Genomic DNA, 25424 nt, shown 5'->3' on the forward strand with positions numbered 1-25424 from the left:
TTAGCAACTTAAATTTTTATTTTTATATTTCAAAAAAAAAAAAAAAAAAAAAAAAGACAAACACACAAAATACACCTACAACATACCATCAAAGAAGCTTGAACTCTCAAATTCTCTTTTGCTAAGGAGAGATTTTTTCTTTTTCATTATTTTATTTTAAAATGATAAATTGTTGGGATGAAATTTATTAGGGATGCTCGACATTCTCATGATGATCATGATAGACTAACAAAATTTTCAATATGGATAAAGACCTAGCAACCATCTACCCAAAAAAAAACATTTATGGAATGTAGTATAAAATAGAGGGTAAATTTGTGTCTCTAAACACCTAGATAAATAAAAGCGTGAATTATGATCTAAATTATTGATGAATATATATAAACACGCCTAAATAAGATAGAAGTGTGAATTATGAATTAATCATGTGTCGTGATCGAGATTTGACTTGGGAACTTGTAAAAGCGTGAATGAAGCTCAAGAAAAGGGCTAAACTTGAATCAATATTGCATCAATTTTCTAGCACTATTTGTTATTCCTTTAGGTCAGGAATATTATGTAAATACTGTTTATAAATGAGTTGACACAGGTAATGTGTAGGATGTAAACACTAGACTTTTCATTCAATTCTAGTTGAGAGATTGCTGTTGTATTTTTGACTCGAATTGTGTGACGGCCCTGATTTTCAGGCCAGTGCGTCAGTGATGAACCGAAAGGATAATTCGATAACGGATCCGAAATGCGAAAGCAAAAAAAAAAAAAAAAAAAAAAAAAAAAAAAAAAAAAAAAACAAGTCTCTAAGAAGTCAAAGTGACCTTCCATAAGGTTGTGGAACTCAATGAGAACTGATGCGGAAGCAAAAGATCGAAAATATGACAAATAAGTCCCCAAGAGCAGAACAGTTATTTTACATGAAAATGACGTCCCTACAATGTATATTATTTCCAAGACACATCCATAACTTCCCGTGAAGTCACGGAACTCAAAAGAAAATAGCAGAAGCGAAATTACAAGAAAACTGGACAAAAATAGCCCCAAGGGCAAAATGGTCATTTCTAAAAAAATATAAAATTGGGTGCTACTGAGCACACCACTGGGAAGACAGCAAAAATTTAATCAATTTGGACTCAAGAATCACTTGATTCGGAGTCCGGATGAAAGAGAAAAGTCAAAACAAAGTTTTGACTTCGCCGCGACCGTGAATAGTAACCTGGGCAAAATGTTGAAATTAGTATGCCATTTTGAGGCACTAAACAACGTTTTCTGGAAAAACATGAAAAAGAAACCCCCCTTAAAATAATTTTTCCAAGCTGACCATGTTAAAAGAAAATTTTATTTTCGACATAGAATCCCCAGAATGCCCTTACAACAGACTTTTTCAAATAGTGCTGATATGCACAGGAAATCAGATTTGACACGGTGTTTTCGGGTCCGAGATGACATTTTCTGGAAAAATATTGTAAAGAAACCCCCCCTAAAATCACGTTTTCTATGTGACCATATTAAGACCGGAATTTATTTTTCAAAAAAAATTCCCGAAATGCCCCTAAATCAGTTTACGCCAAGAGGGTTAAAATAAAAAGCTGCTACATGATTTTTTTTTAAATCTGCCAGAACAGAGAGCGAAAACGGGTTAGTAGATGAATTTTTCTGGAAAAACACAAAGAAGAAACCCCCTCAAAATTAAGTTTTCTACCTGACTCGCGAGAAAATTAAAAAAAAACTCACTGTAAAACACCAAAAATGCCCCTCCATGAAATCTGGTCATGAAGGCCAAAAGGCTGCTACAATTGAAAACAGAAAGCTGAACTTCCTGAAGGATTTCCGATACCAAGATGACATTTTCTGGAAAAACACGAAGAAGAAACCCTCCCTAAAATCACATTTTCTAAGCGACCATATTGAAAGAAGAAAATAAAACTGATGTGAAAAGTCTAAATGCCCCTAGATCAGATTATATAACAAAGTTTCAAAATGAGTCCATAGGAGGCTCATTTCACCAAAGAAGAAGGTTTACCCGAAAACGACCATGCACGCAAACGTAACTTACCTATTAGGACGTGCTACAATGATCCATGGCTTAAAAATACTACCAATGCAAAATTTGAACCCCCAACGGCCAAAAGGGCGAAAATGCACATGAAATGAAAATTTTGAAACTTAAAATTTACAAATGATTTCAAATTACCATTTGGCCCTTGGCCACACTTCATGCATGATTAATGATACCTAGTGGAGGTGCCGGGACACACTTTACACCACCCGATTTGAAAATGATCCTTTGTTATAAAGCCATACTATCTTCGCGTTTTGTGTTTGTCTTGACTACGCGCTTCTTTCACCCTTATTAGAATCCGTTTTTGGCCAATTTTTGAATTCAGGTTTGAGGTTAAGTTAGGATTTTGGTAGGTCCTCTTTGGAGTTTAATGTTCATGGCGTTGTCCCCGACAAAACCCTGAAGTATTGTCGGATTCGGAACCGTTTCATTTTGGTGACTTTTGTGATTTTCATCTCAAATTGAGGTAGGGGATGTTTTAGGATTTTGTATGTGTTGTATTGGGTGTTTTGCATGATTATACAACTGAATTGCATGCCTTTTATCAAATCTAGAAAGTTAGTAATATTTATTTCTTTGTATAAGATTTAAAATTCTACTATAGTATCCGTCTAACTAGGTTTCCTATTTAATCACACAAACCCTATCTTCTATCTAGTTAGGTCATTTAAATTTTAGACTATAGTATCTGTCTAACTAGGTTTTCCATTTAGTCGTACAAACCCTAGTTTCCGGCTAAGTCATTTAACTTTCAAGCCTTAGCTTCCGTCTCGTTAGGCAAACAAGTTTTACTAAACTACTTTTGACCTAATTCTTATTACATTGGAGATACGTAGGTAGTCTAGGCAATCGTAGATTTGGTCTCTCCACTCTTATTTTTCAAAACTCTTTTCTTTTCCAAAATCATTCATTTGTCAAAAACTTTCATTTCTAATTATTTTTTATGAATATTTTCCTTTCAAACACTTTATTTTTCAAAATATGTTATCCTTTAGGAATGAAACATAGAGATAAAAGTAATATTGTCTTACAAATGTTGTGGGGTGCCTAACACCTTCCACATACATAACCAAACCCCTGAATCCATTAATATGGCACACATATTAGATGGTGATTATGTACACACATCTAGGGCCACACACACACTTAACCATAAGTGACCTAGTGTGATACCTTCCGAATTTCTAAGTGCGGATTGGCCAGGCCCACGTCCAAAGACTCAGGGATATCAGAAATAATCAGGTAATAGATGAACATAGAATGCAAGACAAATATAATAAAATAAATAATAAAGTTGAAAGGAAAACTAAATAATAAATAGTTAATAAAACCTTTGATACTAATACTCCAATTAAATCCAATAGATTATAAATCTCCAAAATACAACTCGGGAATACATATATCGAGGACCCCTAAAAAAATTTCATAACAAAAACATCGCCTACTGAAAAAATATCCTACATCGATGATACGGAAGAGTGAAGTTGAATAATCTCTGATTTGCACGAACAACTCTAAGATTGGTAATGCCAAGGACTTAAAAAATAAATAGTGGGTAAGACCCATAAACAAGTTCCTTCTACTACGACCCGATCAAAGAACCGATAATCAATACATCCTAACTAAATTCATGTTATATCTACATAGTCGATATATACATATATACACACTAAGACTCTCATTGGTAATAGGGCAGTCTCAACCGCGTAATGGGTATCTCTTGAAAAAATCGCACACGAGGTGGTCTAAAGTTCACCTTTTACAAGGGTATACACATATCCTATTCCAGCTACCCATCCAATCCGGTAATATACGCTTCAGTCCTAACCATAGATCCTGAGACCTCAAGCTCGTATCATGGCTCACATATATATATATATACACACACACACACAACATCAATAAATAAATGTCATATTTAACAACAACACAAGTAAAGTGTCATGACTTATTAGCTAGCCCACTTACATATTGATCCAACAAAAACCATATCTAACAATGGTATAAAATATCAAAGATCCTAACTTATTAGTTATCTCAATGATCACAATACATACAAGAATAAATCTCACCAAAGCTAAACAACAATAGCACAACAATTATAAATTATAATAGTTCAAGTCTAGAACAATAGATATGATAGAATCATGATTTAAAAATCATAATATTAACTACTTATATTTAACAATGATAAACAAATAATAAAAGAAAGATTGCATAACATTACTTTTTTGCCCTTTTTCTCTCTGGAATAGGCGATACGTGATCTAGGGTTTCCTAGGGTTGTTGAGGAAGAAAACGCTATGGAGAAGGGTCAACCCTCCTCTATTGTGGGTAGTGTCCCACCTTTGGTTGAGTCCTCCATTAATCGACCCTCATGGAGTTCTTTACTGATGAACTCTTCATCAGAAAGTTTTACACCTTTGACATATTATAGTGACAGTCGGAATAAAGAAGTCATTGATATTGATGATGAAGATATTGCGGAGGAATTGAAATATTGGGAGAATTCTATTGTGTGTTATGTGCTGGGAAGTAAACCGTATTTCCCATATTTTAAAACCTTTGTGTAGAAGCGTTGGAATAAAGATGTTGTGGTGGTATCCATGAATGATGGTTTCTTCCAGGTGCATTGGCCTTATATCATATACATAAAATGAGAATCAAAAAGTGTGCTTAAGCACACATTACAAGTTTAGAATCAAATATACTGACAAATAAGGCTACAAATGGCATTTCAAGCCAACCTTCACAAAATGGAACCTTCAAGTCCACTAATCGCCTAAGCATAATGAAAATCTCAACCTTGATTTTTGTACTTGAAATATGCCCCAGTAACTTTGGGGTAAGCAACATAAAGCTACTCGTAGGAAATGAGCATGCATTGACCTACATTTTACAATTTTATCACCTTAAGGTGAAACATGTTAAAGGGGCTCATGCCACCCAACGTCTATGTCAAAATGAGACTTAAGGAACATCCTAAGCTATCTTAAACCATTTCTAGTATAAATCACATCATTCATGCAATTCAAGTAACATAGAAGCATGCTATACAAAGCAACAATATATAGATTCTCAAAGTTATCAACTTGAAATCTAAAATACAAAGATGACAAAAATGGGTCATGCCACCTAACGTCTACGTTCCAAATGAATTTATAGGATCATTCCTAAATCACATTTGAACAATATAGCATAGATGTGCTTAACAACATCAAAATTTATAATGATTCATTAAAAATTATGAAACATGAATGTACTAAACCACATCAAAACCTGCAATGATTCATTAGAAATCATAATGCCTGAATGTACTTAACAACATTAAATCGCCAATAACTAAAACCACAAGTCACAATTAAACATTGGTTGTCAACTTGGAATTGAATGCGAAAACAAATAGTGGAAGACTTGGACATCACGTCTCGGTTTAAACCAGATGTCTCGGATTAAACCAAGAACAAATTGGTTATTCCGGGCATTAACTCGCTGGGAAGACCACCCTAGTGCACACTATCTCAATGGAGAGAACTCATACCTCTCGCACTAGAGCCAAACTCTAGTCATATCACTGTAACAATGTCCCAAGACTCCAAAATAAATAAGTTAACAACTTATATACAAAATATATATATATCAGCACGAAACTACATTCCATGCACAAGTAGGTTGAAACCACACAATATATGCCCTAAATCCACAACTACTATAGGATGACAATGTCGAATCTTCAGAGCGTGATTCGTTAAGCGCTATAATAATATCACATATCGAATTTTCAGTGTGCGATTCGTTACACGCTATAACAACATAATTTAATATTGAAACATAATCGCATAAGTCCATTACAAGTCTAAAATCATGCTTCAAACCTTGGGCTACCATGGCAGATTCAGGTTGTGTATGAAGGGAGAAGAAAGTGAAAAATGAAATGTCTCACCCCCCTTTTATAGGAAAACCCTAAAAGTGCCCCAAACTGGCCCCGCCGGGTTCGGAAAAGTGGAATTTGAGCAGACACGCTCAAACGGCAAAACTCCGTGAATGAAAAAGATTCAAAATGAGAAAAATTAAACAACGGAAGAAACGACGTTCAAAACCGAGTCCCGAGCAGAGAGATATGCCCCGAACAAGTTCAGCGGCAACCGGGGTCAGAAACTTTGAAACTGGAGAAAAATGACCAGAACGGAATTCTAAGAGTACACGATTCGACGAAATGTGAAAATGATTCCCGTATGAGGATCCAGGCTCCAGATGAGGTATTTTTGCAATAACTTTCGCTAATTGCACAATGGCTCCTCCAAAAAGTAAAAACTGCACTAATGACCCAGAATGAAAATATCTTTCAAAAATATTTTCTTAAAAACCCTTAAAATAAAATATCTTCAAAAGATATTTATGAAAAACACCCCAAGAAAAGAAAAAGATTTTGAAAAACTGTGCATCCATACCCATACGGACACCTGGAGCAACTAGAGTACTTTCTTACAAAAGTAAAGATACGTATTTCATGAAAACCACTTAGGATGAAGGTACGTGAAGTCGAAAACCAACTCCGAGCACGAAAAGTGGTTGTGCCAAAAAGTAACAAAAAGGGAAAAGACAAAATAGGGAAAATGACGAAATAGGGAAAATGACGAAAAGTGAATAGTATTGAAAAACGGAAAATGTGGGAATGACTCGGTACTCAAAGGAAGTTGTCAATTTAAGGAAAAGAGTCTCGAAAATCATTTCAGAGCACTCGAGACAAAACTAAGTGATGAAAAACTGAACTCAGAAAGGAAAAAAACAACGGAAAAAAAATATCCGTAAAAATATGAGAAAATGGAAAGGAAGGAAAATGACATGATCATTACAAATTGCACACCAATCAAATTAGTTAGCAATTTATACATTTTGTACATATGCATCTATTTATTATTATTATTATTATTATTATTTTGAGTATGGTAGATGAAGTGCTTTAGAAAAGGTTTCCTCATTGAAATTTCAAAGCTATGAATAAGGGATATGGTGCACTCTACATTTATAAATACAAAGAACTGCATCAGCAAAAGTATTTGACATGACTCCTTACAAATGTGAACATTCTAAGACCAACTGCAGCCGATTCTTCAAAGCCCATTTTCCGTGAGCAAAAAAGTGTTTGGGCGTGCAGCAGCCTAGTAAAAAATGGTGGGGTTCAATTTTACTCGTGGGCAGGCTTGCGGTATTCAGGGAGCCGGCCCGCGATCACTGCTACTTTTTTTTTTTTTTTAGTCCTCGTTTTGCATTAGCTCTTTTTTGTTTTTTCCTCCAACGGTTGTGCACAGTGACTGAACAGTGCCTTAAGGCAATGTTTGGCAGAATTTTTTTTTATTTAAAAAAAACCTAAAAATAGCTTATTTAGAGGTCTTTTTTTTGAAATAAAATAAAATAAAATTCATTAAATAAAAAATATATTGTTTAGGCATTGTTTGTCCAAAAAAATTTTAAAAACCTTTTTTTTTCCCCTTAAATTTTGGTTTTTTTTTTTAAAGAAATTTGCTTTAAATTTTACATGTGTACCACAAATAGTGTATTTGGCCGTTAAAGCATTGTTTGGCTGACACAAACAGTGCCTTAACGGCTATAATTTTTTAAAAAAGTTTAAAAATTCAAAAAAATTTAACTTTATTCAAAAAAAAATTTAAAATCTCTATAAATTTTCCAACTCCTACCATTACTCATCACATCTAACACATCTCTTTTATACCATTCAACTTATTTCTTCTTATATTTTTTCAATCTTAGCTATTGTTTTCAAAGTCATTTCGATTCCATGGATCCTCGAAATCTATTTTATTACAACACCCAATTTAACCCATCAAACGATGAGTTTTTGTCATTTCTCAAAGACAATATCAATTATTATTGAGGAGATTCTCAATTTCTTTCTCATCAACCATCCCAAACTTCTTATCAATATTGTGGTACTAGTGTCCACAACCAAGTAACTCAAAACCCCCCGCCAAAACAACCGGCTATTCGACCTAATAATTTGACCAAGGCTGAAAATGAGGCTTTATGTTGGACGTGGATGTCCATTATTTCTGATGCGATTACGGGGGCAGACCAAAGTAAAAAGAAGTTATGGGAGCAAATTTTGGAACAATATATACAACATATTAGTGTTCCAACTGAGCAAAATGATGGAGGTTTGATAAATCGTTGGTCGGTGAACCAACAAAAAATCAGTAAATTTTTCGGGTGCATGTGAGGACCTGCATTTTTATCATTTTTTCGAACATTCTAGCATTCATGCATTTTTTTTTATTGTCAAAAATATGATTATTTTGCAAATGTGAATTAAACATCATTATGTGTTAAGAAATATTATAGACTATATTATGCAAATAGCATATTTGTCAATTAGTATTTCATAAAGGGCATTATGGACTTTTTGTTTTGCAAATGGAATACATGGTATTTGATAATTTGATCAAGGGTAAAGTAGACTTTTACTATGCAAAATAGCATAATTGGCATTTGGTTGGTTGTGAAAGGGTATTCTTGACTTTTATCATGCAAATGGCATGAATGGTATTTAGTAGGAAATAAAAGGACTTTTAAGTCATTTCTTATGATTTTGGTTTTAATCCATGGAGGGGATGACATGTGTAGGTGTATGTGGTTGCACCATATCCATTCATTTTATAACATATAGTATGCCTAGTGTTTTGTTCTTAGAAACCATTTTGGCAAAACCCAATTTTCGTGCATTCTATTTCCTTTCCATAGTGATACCTTTTAAGCTAAATTTTGGAAGCTTTGTGTTAGGATTTTGATGGGGCTTTGTGAAGGAAAAATATTCCTTAGATAGTGAGGGTTCTTTTGATATCAAACTTGAGTCCATTTCTTTTGTTGCTGGGTTTGGAAAGTGGTGTTAAAAGAAGAGGGTTTTGGTTGCAAACAAAGAAGGAAAGTGTTCTTCACCTTCTAGTTGCTGATTTTGATCCATTTTTGGTGTGGTTTTGAATTGTTAAGCAAGTGTTCAAGCTTCCCTTGAGGTAGGATTGTCTAACCCTCAATTCATTTGCCTTTAGTGAGTTATCTCTTTCAATTTGAGTTACAAAATGTGTGGTTCAGATAGGTTACAGGGATATTCAGTGATTTTGAGACTGTGATTATTTGTGTGTTGTGTTCACAATCTGGACTACGGTCTAGGTGCGTGACAGTGCATGACTACCATGGAAATGAATCGTCCCAACGGCTTCAGCAATGATGATATGGTGAGTTATTTATTGTTAAATATAACTAGTAAATATTTTAAATAGTCGGCTTTTAATTTTTTGTTAATTTTTTCGTATAGATGATATCAGCTAAAGACATATTTCGTAGCCAAACAAGTGGTGAATTTAAGTTAGAAAGTTGTTAGGATATCTTGAAACATAACAATAAATGGCTTTCACATTGTGCCGAACAAGTAGGAAAAAGGAAAAAAGAAAAAACAGCCGAAAAAGAAGAATGGATTTGACTTTGACATTAATGAGTCTGGGCACTCATTTCCATCTACTCCATCAAGTCATACAGCCACGATAGATGGAGCTTCAACTGAAGAATCACCATACATAGGGAAAAATGATTTACCTGGTGTGGAAGAATATCAACAACTACAAAAACCAGCAGGAAGAAAAGCGGCGAAGTAGCGTCGAGCAAAAATTAATTCAGCGAATGAATTGCAAACTTCATTTGTTTCGAATTTTAATAATATCACCAGCCATTTTGAGAGTCGTCAGGAGAAAATGTAGGATGCCCAAGTGACACGAGATATAAGAAAAATGGAGAAAGAGAAGATGAGGCAGCTAGAGATTCTAGAGAAGCAGAGACTTAAAGAGAAGGAGATCATGTTAACAGATCCAAATTCGGCACCAACAGAAGCGGGGAAAGCTTGGATTATTGCACGACAAAATGAGATATTGGCATTTTTGAATTCACGGTCCGCCCCAAAGTTCCCATAGGATTTTGTAATCCTTGGTCTATTTATTTTCTTATTCCAATTTAGGATATTGTATTGTTTAAGTTATTTTTAATTGTTTTGTTTAATTTTTTTTTTTTTTAATCTATAATGAATAATGTATTGTTTCAAGTTATAATATCAATCGTAATTTTTTTTAATAATTTGCAAAAATATTGTTTGATTGAAAAATATTGCCGTTAAGAAAATATAGCCGTTGCAAATATAACCGTTAAAAAAATAGCCACTAGGAAAAAAAAATTAAAATTAAAAATTTATATATATATATATATATATATATATATATATATATATATATATTAAGACGAAAATTCGGAGAGCCTGATGGAGTGCATGTTTCTAGAGAATGAAAGCTTCTGACGCGGCTTTTGGAATTGCTGATGTGGCTCTTAGAAAAACTGATGTGACATTTTAATTTAGAGAGCCAAAATTCGGAGAGGCTGTGTAGATGGCCTAAGAGCAAAGGGTATGCAACTCTAGCGAGTTGCATTTGATAAAATTACTTGGTATGGGGCTCGCCTAGAGGCGGGCCCCACAAAAAAATAGTTACTAGACTCATTGGTTTTGGGCTAGGTGGGCCTCATTTGCACTAATATTTCCTTCAGCTTTCTTTCTCTCTCTTTTAAAGCGGCGGATCTCACAAATAAAAAAATTAGATAGAGAACCAAATCTTCATCCCTATTGAATTAGACTGGTCATATTTGTAAAGAGCTATATCAGCCCAATGGGCTTACGTGGCTCTCCACAAATGTGAATGTAGAGGGCCAAATACGAGGCACCATACCCCTTGCTCTAACCCAACTGGTATACATTTCTTTGGCTCTCCAAGATTGTAAATGAGTTTATTTATTTATTTAGGGTAAAGTACAGAGACACCCCTTGAGGTTTGGGGTAAGGTCATGCTGATGAAAGTTTGTCTATTTTTGGAAGACACCCCCTTGTAAAATTTATCATCCAAACAGAGCCTTAAAACATGTAAATAGTCCACTTTACCCTTCATTATTTTATTAATTTTAATTATAAAATATTAAAATACTTAAATGACCAAATTATCATTTTCATCTCTCTCTCTCTATATATATATATATATACACACACACACACACAAACAACCACAATCACCACTACCCCCAACCTCCATAATCACCACCCACTAAAGAAATTGCCGAAGAAGAGCTCTGCCACTGCCACTTCCTCAACCTCGCCGGAGCTCGGCCTCGGTTTGGGGTGAACTCGGCCTCGGATAAGCTGGGTTTGACTTGGATTTCGGAGTTTTTTGAGGTGGCGATGACTTACTGCCGGCGGTGGAGCCGTAAGCAAGAATCAGCATTACGCACGGGACGGACGGATTTCTGGCATGAAGCGGACATATCAATGATGAGAATGATCCCAAGGTGAACACTGATTTAAAGCGTGAAGCGGATGGATGAATGATTGACAAAGACGTACTCCCCACACCGACGTCTTTGATTCTTGACGGCGCAAGAGAGTTAATGTTTGAACCTGCAGCGAAGCTTTAAAGATGAGATCGGTGGTTCTACTATCATCAGATCTAGATGATATGGACAACTGAAGATGAGATCGGTGGTTCCACTGCCGATAATGAGGCGGGGGAGGTTGAGGTGTGATGATTAGGCGGTGGCGACTAAATAATCAGCACAGACCACTGAATGATCGGCGGCAATCACGACGATTGCCGCCACTGTCGCAATCATTGCCGCCACCCCTACTGTCGCAGCCATTACCACAATCTCTCTCCTATCTTCTTCCCCTTTCTCCTCTTCACCTCATCTTTTCAACTATGGTCGCCCCTCTCTTTCCCTCTCTCTCTACACCCACCATCGCAGCCACAACCACCATCTATCTCATCTCCCTTCTTCCTCTCTCCTCTCCACCCACCATCACTGCCATAGATACATAAAATATTAAGGGTGGTAAATTACGACACGACACGACAACACGACATGAGTTAAAAGGGTTTGGGTTTGGCATAAACAGGTTTGGGTCATATAATGGTCGACATGATTAACCCGTTTACTTAACCGTGTCAGGTTAGGGTTGAGGGGTTCAACCCATGTAACTCATTTATGACCCATTTAACTCAACATGTTATAATCGTGAATATGACCTATGTAATATATTACATGTTTAAACCCAATTACCATGGATAGTTAAGTCATTTCAACATAAACCTTGTCTATGTCTTATGATTTTTCTTTTTATTTTGAATATTTGGGTTAATTATGACAATTTTTATTATTATTATTTAGTATTTGATTAAATATTAAATGTTTCGTTTTGATAAATAGGTCATTAAACAGGTTAACACGTTTACCTGTTTAATAAACTGGTTAAGTTAGTGTTAAGAGTTTTTGACACGATTATTAAATGGGATAGATTTGAGTTTACCTATTTAGTATAATACCCTTACATCGATACGATACGATTATGACCCACGAACTCGAGTTGCCACCCCTAATAAATATATATACGTAGTGGTGAACTATATATATACACACAGGCTGGTTCGAGTTAGGGTTTAAGATGGGTTTGGGTTAGGATTTAATCCAAGGGTATTTAAGTCAAATCAAAATGTTAATTTTATTTCAAAGGGTAATAGGGTCAATTCACCATCTTTAGATCTCTTTGTCCATTTTTCAAACTTGAAAGGATGTCACTGTCAAAAAATAGGTAAACTTTCATGTGCATGGCCTTACCCTAAGCCTCAAAGGGTGTCTCTGTACTTTATTTTTTTATTTATGAGGCCATTTTGAATAAAAAGAGAGATAAAGAGCCAGTTTTCAGATATTGAGGACCCTTTTGAATTGCCGGTGAGCTTGTGTGAGGCCCGCATGTCAGCAAGACTGCATGCGAGACCCAGGGTTACGACTCACTACAATGAGCTACAATAGTCATATTATCCCTTACCCTAATGTGGGCAAACATTTCAGGTAAGCTTGATTGGTAGGAGTGATAATGATTTTTATGCAGAAAATTACATATAATTTTTTGAATTTACAAGGGTATCGATCGTGGAAAAAAAAAAAAACACATTATGAAAAAAGAAGAAAGAAGAAGATGATAATTAATCAAGGCCATTGTCCCTTGATTTCAAAGGATAGTAAGGTTGAATTAATTAGTATAATCACATTTATGTGAGGGAATAATAATCAGAGAATTATTAATCAATAATCAAGGAATTCAAGATTGTAGTGACACTGTGATACTGGAAAGGCCTTCATGCAAAAAGGGGCAAACAGTTAAATATCGTGGCCTCAAAAGAAGGCCTAACAGTAACAAGTCCGAAACAAGACCCGTCGAGGCCCATAAAATGGTGGCCATATTACAGCTGTTCATGTGTTCAGTCCATCCCACAATTATCCAAATAAAACAGAAAAGAAAAGAAAAGAAAAATCAATAAGATTTTAGATCACACGTCAGCTCTAGCTCTCTCTCTCACACGTTGATGTTAAATAATAATAATAATAATAAAAATAAATATAAATAAAGTCGCCGTTAAGATGGTGCCCGGAGAAAATATTAAATATCTCAGAATTATGGTCAATATCATAAGTTCATAACCCTTAAATGCAATGAGACTCTCAATCGCCTTATAAAAAAAGCCTTCATTAAATAAGATCTAATTAGTTATCACATACTATGTATTATAATGCCTCACTTAGGTTATTCTTTATTTACTCTTTATATATTATTATTATTATTATTTTGCAATAAAGATTCTTTATTTAAGGAGATGATATCTACACTCCAATTGTCTGCAAAAGTCGACATGCACCTTCTGTCTTATTTTTTTTTTTTTAAGAAAATAACAAAAGCTTTCTTAATTTCATTTTTACTTAGATTACTTTTTTTACAAAGTTAAACAGTAATACCATCTTCTTTAATAAAGTATATTTATTGAACAGTAATAAAGTATTTTAATTGAACAGTAATGTCATATTCTGACAGTCAGGTTATCTCACGAGTTTATGTAGATCCCCGTATCATATGATAATCGGGACAACCAACTCGCAATAAAAAGAATTATTCTTTATTACATCACGCGTTTAGGAATTCTGGGATGATATAACTGTTAAATTAGGTTCGGCTCTTCATTCCTATGTTAATGTTCGGTTTCCTATATCACCACTCTTATATATTAAACCTCAATTTGCCTTGAGCCAACCGAGGTGCACATAGCATTTTGTCTCTCTCTCTCTCTCTCTCTCTCTCACTCACTCACACACACTTTGATGTTAAATAATAATAATAATTATTATAAAGTTGCTATTAAGATGGGTAGCCTAATAAGAAAGAGCCTTACTTAATTAAGGTCTAATTAGTATATATTAAAATGTCTCACTTAGATATTATTTATTTGCTCTTTATTATTATTATTATTTTGCAATAAAGATTCTTTATTAAAGGAGATATATCTACACTTCAGTTGTCTACAAAAGTAGACATGGACCTCCTGTTTTATTTTATTAAAGAAAATAACAAAAGTGTTCCTAATTTCATTTCTTCTCAATTATCTTTTTTACAAAATTAGACACTAATATCATCTTCTTTCTAAAAAAGTATATTTGTTGAAGAATAATGTCATATACAACTATTCACGAGTTTTTGCGGATCCCATCACATAATAATCGGAATTATTCTTTATTACATCACGTGTTTACAAATACTGGAATGACGTAGCTACCAAATCAGGTTCCGATCTTTATTTGAGTGTTAATGTTCCCTTTCCTATCACTACTCAAAAGTGAATAGCACCGCTTTTATATATTAACCCTCAATTTGTCTTGAGCCAATCGAGGTGCATGTAGCAATTTGTGCTCTACTTTTTGTCTTTCCATTGAAAAGTAAAGATAGAAATGTTTGTATTGCATCGTATGTAGATCCTATACGAATATCTTCGCTAAATCTTTATAGATGCTAGGAATGGTATCAAAGATGTGCATAGAATAAAATCTAATTCTCTACCGGTTGAAAAATAAAGTTATCTACAAAGGCATCCAACCAACCATCCAAAATCAAGAAAATTTTAAAGCATTACATCATTCCGATCAATTATAACTCAATTAGATGATTTCGGTCAATTATAACTCTACATGCAAGTAAATGTGTCAGATTGGCTGAAACCATGGAATGGCCGGGATCATATGGTCCTGATTCTGAACCATCTCTCATCCAAAAATGAAAAAGAATATATGCCACTTTCCCATTTTCATGTTAACTTTTGTCATATGAAAGAGAGACAACCACGTGCATACAAATTCAGAGAGGCTTTTGCTTTGAATTTACCCTTGCAAATTTGCAAACACCCAGAGTAGAAAAGGACCCCACAAGAAGACAACCCTATTCCCACATGAGATGAATGGGACCTGACCTCACATTTACTAACAAAGATATTTATGAACAAACACATTACACATCTGATGATGACTGGCAATCCATTAGCAGCATTTGTTGTTATGACGACTTATTTAATTGTTTGATGCTTTTGTCTCTGTATGTAATATGTGCTTGCTGATATTGACATGTACCTGTTCTTACCGGGCAACTAGAGCAATATATGTGCATACAAACACAGCATATGAACTAGTAGAGCTAGATGCTTCACATATAGTGATAGTGACTTCATGGTCCACAACCACAGCATCTTTAGCCAGGGATAAAATTGTATTTACCTGGATCTCACCACTTGTCCATTAGGTGCCATGTACTCTCTTCAAGTTTCACACCATGCATGTATATATATATAATATACATGCATGGTGATTGAAATATGACATGAGAACGCTACTAATACTAAGGTGTGAAACTTGAAGAGAATACATGTACACACACACAGAGGGTGGGCATGATATTGTATCTTGTCTGGTGAGGGAAAGAATTTTCAATTCTGCAAGTAAAATGATTATGTTCTTTGGCATCTATGATGAGCATTATCATCCATTTTAACCATTTCTATTGGACACAAGAATTGACTAGCTAGTAGCAACCTTCTCTTTTGGTGTTTGAATTGACAAACCTCTCACAACTAAGCCTAGCCATAAGCTCGTGACCCTACAAAAGAGGCACAATGTTTTGAGAAGTTAATTATAAACTTGCCCATTCATCCATTCACCAACTGGCAACTACATGAAAGATATTCTCTTGCCTCTGATTGATCAAATTATAGTTTTCACTAAACTAATCATCTCTTGTAAAAAACTAACCCCTTCATCATAGCATTTCAATGCACATAGATGGCCAGAGCAATTATAGCAAATTACAAAAATTTGAAGGCTGCAGTCTTTTTTTTAATGATTCCACATTCATGACATTATGTAAAACAGAATAGAACAAGCATGTTGTGGTATACACAACTATAAATACACATAACGATAATGTTCACAAGAACCAGAAATTAGGATAGCAAACGAGAAAGTCAGAATATGATTTAAAGAAAATAAATCACACATATGAACCAAAATTAGGTGTTATTCAATCCAAACAAAACACAAGACCTATTTCAAAATCTTATACAAGTACTTCACGTTTCTCGAACATAAATATAGAACATTACAAAGCAAGTAAATCATAATATATGAACCAAAATTAGAAGGTATTACAAAATAAAAAAGGCATACAATTCCCATTTTCTAAAAAAACCCAGTAACCATGGGCAATACTACAATCTTTCAAGGAATCAGACAAAAACAAGTTTCCAATGGGGTAAACTGCCCTATGGCAGAGTTCTGGTAACACCATCTATTCATAATAGGAGTACCCGGTGATACAAATATATGTTTCTAATCCAAAACAACTCTTTAAAATCAAAGCATTTTCTCATGCCTTTTTAAGGGCCCCACCTAGCCCAAAAAATAACCTAGAGTGAAAAGAAAAGTCTGGTCTGGTAAAGCATGGAATGAATTATTGAAACTTCATGTTTATCTCAATGATGAAAGGGAAAAGGAAAGCATAAGGTAGACAACTCATGTCTTATCTAACAAAAGGAAAGCATAAGATAGAAGACAGCCACTAATCTCACTGGCAAAGAAAAACATAACCATATTGTGGTCAGATGTCTCTATTAACACATATTGGGATGTCCTATAATCCAAGAAGGTAACACTTAAGCTTGCCATGCCGACACCATGAGGTGTCAGTCAGCGCGTAACCGGTGGGTGGCTGTGTGGCGGGTGTGACAAAATGCTACTCAAGTCAAGCTCTGTTCTCTACCTTGTAAGAGTCTTTGTTTAGTGCAATGACAGAAAGTTTGTTTTTTCGGAAATCAAATTCAAATCTCGAGGCAATCACTTTGTACAAATACTAATAATGATCTATATCCTAATGATGCTCAAGCTAATATTAAGAGTTAAATTGCATTGTTTCTTTTTCAAGAATGACCAAAAGCAATGATGCTGAACATATCAATCAAACCCAACATTCAAACGGTTCTTTAACAAGATAAAGGTTCCACTTTTCATGTGGTTAGAAAAACAATATTATGTCCCTATGTGCATTTTACCCTTTTCTGTGTTTATGTCCATGATTATGATAGAAGGTGTTACATTCATCATTCATGCATTAATATCACAAAGACAACAGATTGAATTAGATTCTTCAACAACACATTACACATCAATAGGATTTCAACTAAGTTGGGAAAAAGAAATTTCGCTGCCCAAAATTTCAATTAACTTATGGTGCCTAGATTTTAACTCTAAGAGGAAAACAATGCAATATTACAAGTGGGCCCAATCTCAAAAACTAGAATTTACAGGATGAGAATACAACAAACATTTGATTGATTAAAACTTGACAACAACACAACCGATTCCTCCCATTCTTCTCTAAAACTCGATATCCAACCCACTAATCATATTTGAAAATTACACAAAACAGAATCAAAATCAAGAGGAAGAAAAATGTGGAGGTGGAGGAGGTAATGGTTGATGAGGATGATGATAATGAACCTGATTGTTGAGGTTGTTGATATTCCCTGTGTTATGTGTAATAAAAGGATGGCGAAGCAATTGTGCAGCCGTCCACCGCCTCGCCGGATCCATCTGCAAGCAGCAGGCAATGAAGTCCCGAAACTCCCTTGACGCTGTAGGCGGCGCCTCCGGCGGTTGTGACATACAGATTGCAACCATTAGACTGGCCCAATCACCCTGACGCCCCACCGCAAATGGAAATCGACCCAGATAAAATTCAAGAATGCTTACACCTAAACTCCATATATCACCGGCACAACCATCATACCTTCCGTGGTTCAAATCGGTGTTGATTCTCTCTGGACTCATGTAGGCGATTGTGCCCACCGATGAATTACAAGGGTCCATCGTCTGAGCCAAGATTCTGGATACTCCGAAATCGGCAATCTTGACCTCTTTCCGAGAATTGATCAATAGGTTTGAGGGTTTGATGTCTCTGTGAACAATTCTTCGTCTGTGGAGGTAGTAGAGACCGGAGAGTATCTGACGGGTGAGATCTGCGAGAGAGGATTCACGAGGGAGGTGAATCCCTTCTAAAGAACCTCTATCCATGTACTCGAGAAGTACCTGAATCTCGCTGGCGTGATCGTACATGTCGTGACACTTCACCACGTTAGAATTATCGACGTCCCGAAGGATTTCAATCTCTCGGCAGATCTGGCGGAGAACGGATTCCTCATGATGGCCGTAGATCACCTTCAACGCGTAGAATCTCCCTGTAGGTCGGTGATGTACTTTGTAGACGGTGCCGCCGGTGCCGCTGCCAATTCGGTTCAATCGCTCCAGCTCCGAGAAGTTCACTGCCGATGCCGACGAGCGGAGCTGAGCCGTGTTTGACGACGAAGACGACGACGGTGCAGAGGTGGGAGGGAGGGGGAGAGGGACGGCTAGAGATGCGTTGCGTTGGGGTAGAGGGAGGGTTAGGTCTGGACGCCGCCGCTGGCGGTTGCGGTTGGAGGAGGAGGCGGCACCGGCGGCAGCTGGTGGTGGTTGAATCGGTCTCATGACTTGAGTTTGTGATAATTCTCTCTTTGCCTTCTTGTTCTTATTCAAAACTTATAATCAACCAACTAATCCTTTCTTGGAAATGCTTAATTTAATTGTAGTTTGGTGTTTGATTTCTTCATCTTGCAACCAATCCAGTCCATGGACAAGACTCGTTTTTAGAGAGAGAAAGTAGAGAGAGAAAGAGAGAAGGTTCTTGGAAGAGATGTCGGATTTGTGAAAGCGAGCTGAGAAGAAGAAGATAGAGAAAGAGGAACTAATGTAGGAAAGAGAGATTTTGAGGGGGAGAGGCTGCTATCAAAAGAGGGAATCGAGATTTAAAGGGCGAATGTTCACGCGCGGTTGACGAGCGTGAGGAATTAGGGTTGTGATCATGTGTGATGGCAGTAGGTGCAACTCATGCTACGCTTTGAGAAGGATGGACATCTCGTGGAAATTTAAGGCAAATGTTTAGCGGTTGGGACCCACAATGTGAGCTTTGTATTTTCTCCCTTACATCAGTACTTTACCCGTGTACTACAATACCTATTCTTAGTATATAAAATTTGTAGTTACAATACTACTAACTCTTCAAATTTAAATACTATTCACTTTATATGTTATTTTCATTATTGATTTTATTTATTTTTGGTGATAAATGCATTGATTTAAATTAAAGAATTTGAGTTACATTAAAAGTTTGATCGTTGAAGTTTAATTTGAAGGTTTGGTTAGTGATTGTCTTTCTTTTTTAAAATCAAATGTTGTGTCTTTCTTATTTGAAGTCCGACAATTGACGACAGGGTTGTAATCAAAGTTATATTCCGTAGTTAAAATATCATTAAGGTGTGGTTTAATAAAACAAAAAATCGAGCAAGGAAGTTTTTAAGTAATAATTAAAAAATAAATATTTTTAAATATTCTTTCGAATTTTGTGTTCATTATTCAGCGATAGGTGATGTCCTATCATTTAAAATTTTACTCCATTTTAAGTTATACCTTACCGTTTTAAGTGATATTCAAATTGGATTATCAAACACACTTAGTTAAATAAGTACTTAATCTATTCAAAATTAAGAACTAAATTGAGTAATCAAACAATACTAACTCTTTGAATTTAAATAATTATTTATACCACAAGACATTATTTATTGCATCTTTCTTTCTTTTCTTTTTGTGATAAATGCATTGATTTGAATTGAAGAATTTGAGTCCCATTAAAAGTTTGATTGTTAAAGTTGAATTCGGTGGTGTTACTTTAGAGTATGTGTGATGTAGTTATTAACAATAATTGAAGCTTGAATGTCTATCGGTATGATTTTCAAATAAGCATTTGCATTTATACTTGCATCTCCAAAGTCTATCGGTATGAATTTTAAATAAGTATTTGTATTTGTTACTTGAACTCCATATGCATATTCATCTCAAATCAGATTATAGTTGATACATAAAATTAAATTATTAACTTAAGTTTTAAACTATATATATTTTCAATCATTTTAAATTCTTAAACCTATCGAGTCTAAGGAGTGCTACTAAAAAAATCATACTAAATATGCCAAAGAATATGACCTATAAATATGTTTTACGAGGTACACATAATGTCACCTAATTAAATATTTATTTCCTCGTTTCGATTGTCGGAATTAGTTTTTCATCTTAAGAATTATTTGTATTGATATGAATTATGGAGTGTTCATCGAAAGTTATTCTTTATACATTCACACTATAAGTTTAAAAAAATTACAATAGATAAAGATGGACTTGAAGAGACTAAAGCGTAACTAATGAAGATTGTATTAGATTATTAGGCTCCATTGGAAATGATCCAAAACTTGCCAACCCCAATAAATTATTCTATAAATAAATAATGTTATCTTTTTTCTGTCCTAAATGCATGCTTGTAGGTTATTTTCAACACAACCACCAGCAAGTCCACCTTGCATTACGGGTTCATGTTGTCATTCTTATTTAAACTAAACACAAATAACAAACTTTACCTTCTTTTTCACTTTTAAATATTATGCTAATAAATTTATTTTATTATTTATTTATTCAATTTTAAATGTTATGTTAAGAACAATGTCGTACAAGTAAATTCACGAGGAAGTATGTCAAAAAAAACTTTACCTTATTCACTTTTAGATATTATGCTAATAAGTTTACTTTGTTATTTATTTTCTTTTAAATGTTACGGTCAAAAACAATGTAAATTCACAAGAAAGTATGTCCAAAAAAAAAAAAAAATTTGAGATCTACCCTAATGTTTAAAATTTGGCAAAGATACATGTTCTTTATGCCCGCCTAAAAAAGAGACCTATGTCAGAATAACCTTACTAAATAACGATTCAACATAGATATTATGTCATGAATAACTCTTTAGATCATTATGTTATATTCATAGTTTAATTGTTGTAACTTGTCAGACTAAATTTTGCCTTAAAAAATCAGGTATGAATCACTCTGCGCTGTAATAAAATAACAAACCATTTTGATTTGTCATGACTTATCTTTTTTTAAAAAAAAGTCCGTTGTCTCACAGCACTGTGGTGGATCCCACCACTTTATGAGATAACGGTTGTCGTTTGTAGTTAAGAGTTGAATTTTCTGTTTTTTAAAATGATAAGTACCTGTTTACACACTAAATTAGAAAATAAAACTAAAAAAATATGCAAGAAAAGGCTTTTAATATTTAAATCATGCTACTCTAGTAAAGACTTTTAATCTTTTAATCTTTGATGCATAGATGAGCATCTACCTTCGATTATTCGTTTCACTTCAGAAGAGGTCGATCATTTGTAAGTAAAGCCTTTTAATAAAACCCGTCTTCAAATCATGCTACTCTAATAAAGAACAATAGTAAAAAAAAAAATGATATCAAAATAATTTTATTCGTTTAATGCATTGATAAACATTTACGACTATTCTTTATAATGTCAACACGAGGATCTCATAGTTGTCAACCCACATTTATATCAATTGGTGTGGATGCTATTGTATAGATGGTGCTATTTTCGCATTCAAGGGGGTGGGGGTGGACTTTTTATTTTGTGGAGTTCAATTTTTCTTTGCTTTAGACTTTAGTCCATCAGGTCAGCCCCTCTCTCTCTCTCTTTCACACACACAATGGATACATTGATGGCTCTCAGCACATACGTAACCCTAATGATGAAATTACGTGATTGTTTGAATCGATTTCACGTCGTGGTTAAAAAGTATTAAAAGCATAGTCCATAATTGAGTAGTTGTTATCTCTAATTACTGAAACATTAATCGGATTATGATTTAATTTAGAATCTAATTAATTCTTCCGAATTGTCTAAATATAGTTAAACTCTCTATATCGTATTTAATCCAAACAATATATATATATATATATATATAAGATGATGAATTGCAACTATTGTATCACAAGTCGTCTAGACTGTATTGAGACGTCTAGTGAGAGATATATAAATAGGTGTGGTCCATGTGGTATGATTTGATATTAGATTTCATACTGATAATTTGAAAAACAGCTGTTGTGAGTTGTCAATAGGTGACACAAGTGAGCATTACCTCATGGATTGTCAACTGTTGTGAGTCGTGTGTAACTGGTTTAGGATTAAGTGACGCATTCATTTGGACTGCTAACTCAATTTCCATTATTATTTCCTTCCATAAGTGATATGTACATATCATATCATAATTTATAATACTATATTACGGGGAATATATATATATATATACACACACACATATAATTATATATATGGTAATAAGCCCCACATTGGCAGCCTCTCAACATCTTCGGCTTGGACTTCCATATAATTTTCATTTTCTTTTCTTTCAAGTTGGGAATGCCAATCCTCGTGTTTGTGTGACTTACTATATTAAATAACCGTTTCCAGAATTTATATTATTTATTTAAATGATAAATGGTTGCACTTTTATATTGTGCCCAAACACTTTTAAATAAAAATTTGACATAAAATAATATTAGAATACTCATTTTATCCTTCTATATTTTTGAAAATTTTCAAAGCAACGTATACTGATAATCTCAAAGTAAAAGGATGTTAGGTGCATGTCAAATATATTCTCCACCACTAAAAATATATATAATACAATGTAACTTGTCATCTTTAGGTGCGGCATGTGTAAAGACAAGGGCGGAAGCATTCAGAGTCTAGTGGGGGCAGTTGACCCCACTGGAGTTTTTTTTTTTTTACCCCCCGTAAGAAAATTATTTTGAAATATATACCTATAAAAATTAACCATTGCCCCCACAGAAATTTTTAAAAATTAGTACTATTATCCCCTCAAATCCACATTGGGCTCCTTTAAAGAGAAAGGGTCAATGACCCAAACCACTGAAAGTATCAATCTAACCATCAAACACGTTATACAGAAGGTTATTATAATTGTTTGAATTATTTTTTTGCTTTTATAATAGTTTGATTTTTTTCTTGTTGCTGTTAAAGGTCGCCCCCACTTACATAATTTTTTTGATCCGTCCGTGTAAAGATATAAAAGTTGGATCTATATTGGTTTGGTTACTCATGCATATGCATCAATCACCAAGGAGAATTACTTGACATCTTATTTAATCTTTTATAGAAGATAATTTACTTTAGCGTCTTAATTAATGATTGATTAATCTTTGGAAGAGCAACATCCTTACTTTTGAACTATGTAGAATTTTAGCTGTTTTCGATGTATAGAAAATATAAGACAATCAAATATGTGTCTCTCCTCCTCCTTTGATCACGAACACCACCATCTCCATCCCCGAACTCACCCAATCGGAAAGTCGCCATCTTGATTGCAGCCGGTGAGATCGGTCAGCCACATGCACTTTAAAAAGAAGAAGAAGTTTAACTACACGATTATTTCACAAAATAAATTTATTTATAAATACTATGTAAAATATCCAGTGAGGATAGTTTGGACATATCATGTTAGGTATGACTTATTTGTATTAAATAAATACTTTGGGAGTGTTTTTTGCACATGAAGGGTGTGATCTAAGTCACATAAAGCGAGAACGAATTCAAGAACGGAAGCGTGAGAGTGACAAAATTAAGTCGTAAATAGTGAGAATTTGAGTCAGAGCGCGCGCAGAGCGTAAGAACGGGACTCCACTCAGAACATGAAAACAATACCCATTGAAAAGGTTTGTATAACTTAAGGTGTGATATGCACTATAAGCATATTATAGAGAAATTTTGTGCACTTAACCTTTTATTTAATTATATTATATATTTTAACTAAAGTAGATTATATAAAGTAGGATGATTTTTTTTTTTTCTTTTGCTAATTAAAAACTATATCTTAATAAATTATAGCGAAAAGATTTCATGAAACCAACACTATTTAAATGAGAGCAAGACAAAAATGATGAGGAAGAGATGGAGCCCAAGAACATTTGATTTGAACCCTAACCCAAACAAACCAATTACCGTGGCTAACAAGGCAAAACGAGATCAAAGTCAAACCGCCTAAACCAACGTGTATTTGCAGAGTGGTACATTAATATATAAAAAAAATTAAATTTAAAGGAAAATCATTAGATTTCATCACAATAATTTATCATAGTTATGTAATATTAATTTTTCTGTCTTTTCTTCCTCATCAAAACAGTGACTTTTCCATTTTCATATTTATTTTTTATTTTAATGATCCATCATTTTTTATAATTTTTATATAATTGTTGTCTTATTTAGATTTCACTAAATCCAAGCTCGAACTTATTGTGGGGACAAAGTCCCGGATTACTCTGCGGCCCATAGGGGGTGTGCTTCAAAATTCTATTAGAATTCATTTTTCAATCAATATGGAAACAAAAACTCTATATATGAGACAAAGGTCACCTAAAAAAGTCTCATTTAGTAAAATTTAGACTTTATTACTCCAATCTATTTATTTATTCACATTCTATGGTTGACTTTGAGATAGATGAGTTAGATTACCAAACAGTTGTAGCTATTTCATTCACGTAACCATCCTTCTGGAAAATTGAACGCTCTGTTTTTGTACAATGTCCATCACCTCTAATCCTCTCTGGCGCTATTCTGTTGCAGCCAGTGAGCTTTGTTTAGGATATATATTATTAAAATATTAAAATACTAATCTTATATTTTAATTTTTTTTTTTTTACGTACATTCTAATTTTCCCCCAACGTACATTCTAACACTTTTCTAATATGTATTTTAATTTTTTCCTAACAAGTGTTTCAAAAACACTCTAAGAACGGACCTATTACTTGTCTCCCTATATTTTGATTTTTTTACTAATATACCATGTTATTTTTTTCTTTTTTCAATATATACCCCTAAAATATTGCTAATGCTTTCCCGAAATCATACAAAATTTCAATCTTGCCCCCCGTACCTAAAGTTCTAGGTCCGCCCCTGTCGA

At 34.3% G+C, this 25424-nt stretch overlaps 1 protein-coding gene across 1 annotated transcript; it reads right to left on the minus strand.

The window, feature by feature from the left end:
• Positions 1–17630: 17630 nt before the first annotated feature.
• On the minus strand, positions 17631–19340 carry LOC132284906 (mitogen-activated protein kinase kinase 5-like). The gene has a single exon (XM_059787049.1). It carries the CDS (start codon positions 19043–19045, stop codon positions 17957–17959), a length of 1089 nt encoding a protein of 362 aa, XP_059643032.1. The 5' UTR covers positions 19046–19340; the 3' UTR covers positions 17631–17956.
• Positions 19341–25424: the final 6084 nt, after the last annotated feature.

This window comes from Cornus florida, unplaced genomic scaffold (assembly GCF_030987335.1).
Source record: "Cornus florida cultivar Cherokee Brave unplaced genomic scaffold, ASM3098733v1 CherokeeBrave_3.0.0_Hap2_Chr11, whole genome shotgun sequence".
Lineage (NCBI taxonomy): Eukaryota > Viridiplantae > Streptophyta > Magnoliopsida > Cornales > Cornaceae > Cornus > Cornus florida.

Bases quoted from the DNA above. Each gene is read 5' to 3' on its own strand.
- LOC132284906 (XM_059787049.1), bottom strand. From the start codon at position 19,045: ATGAGACCGATTCAACCACCACCAGCTGCCGCCGGTGCCGCCTCCTCC.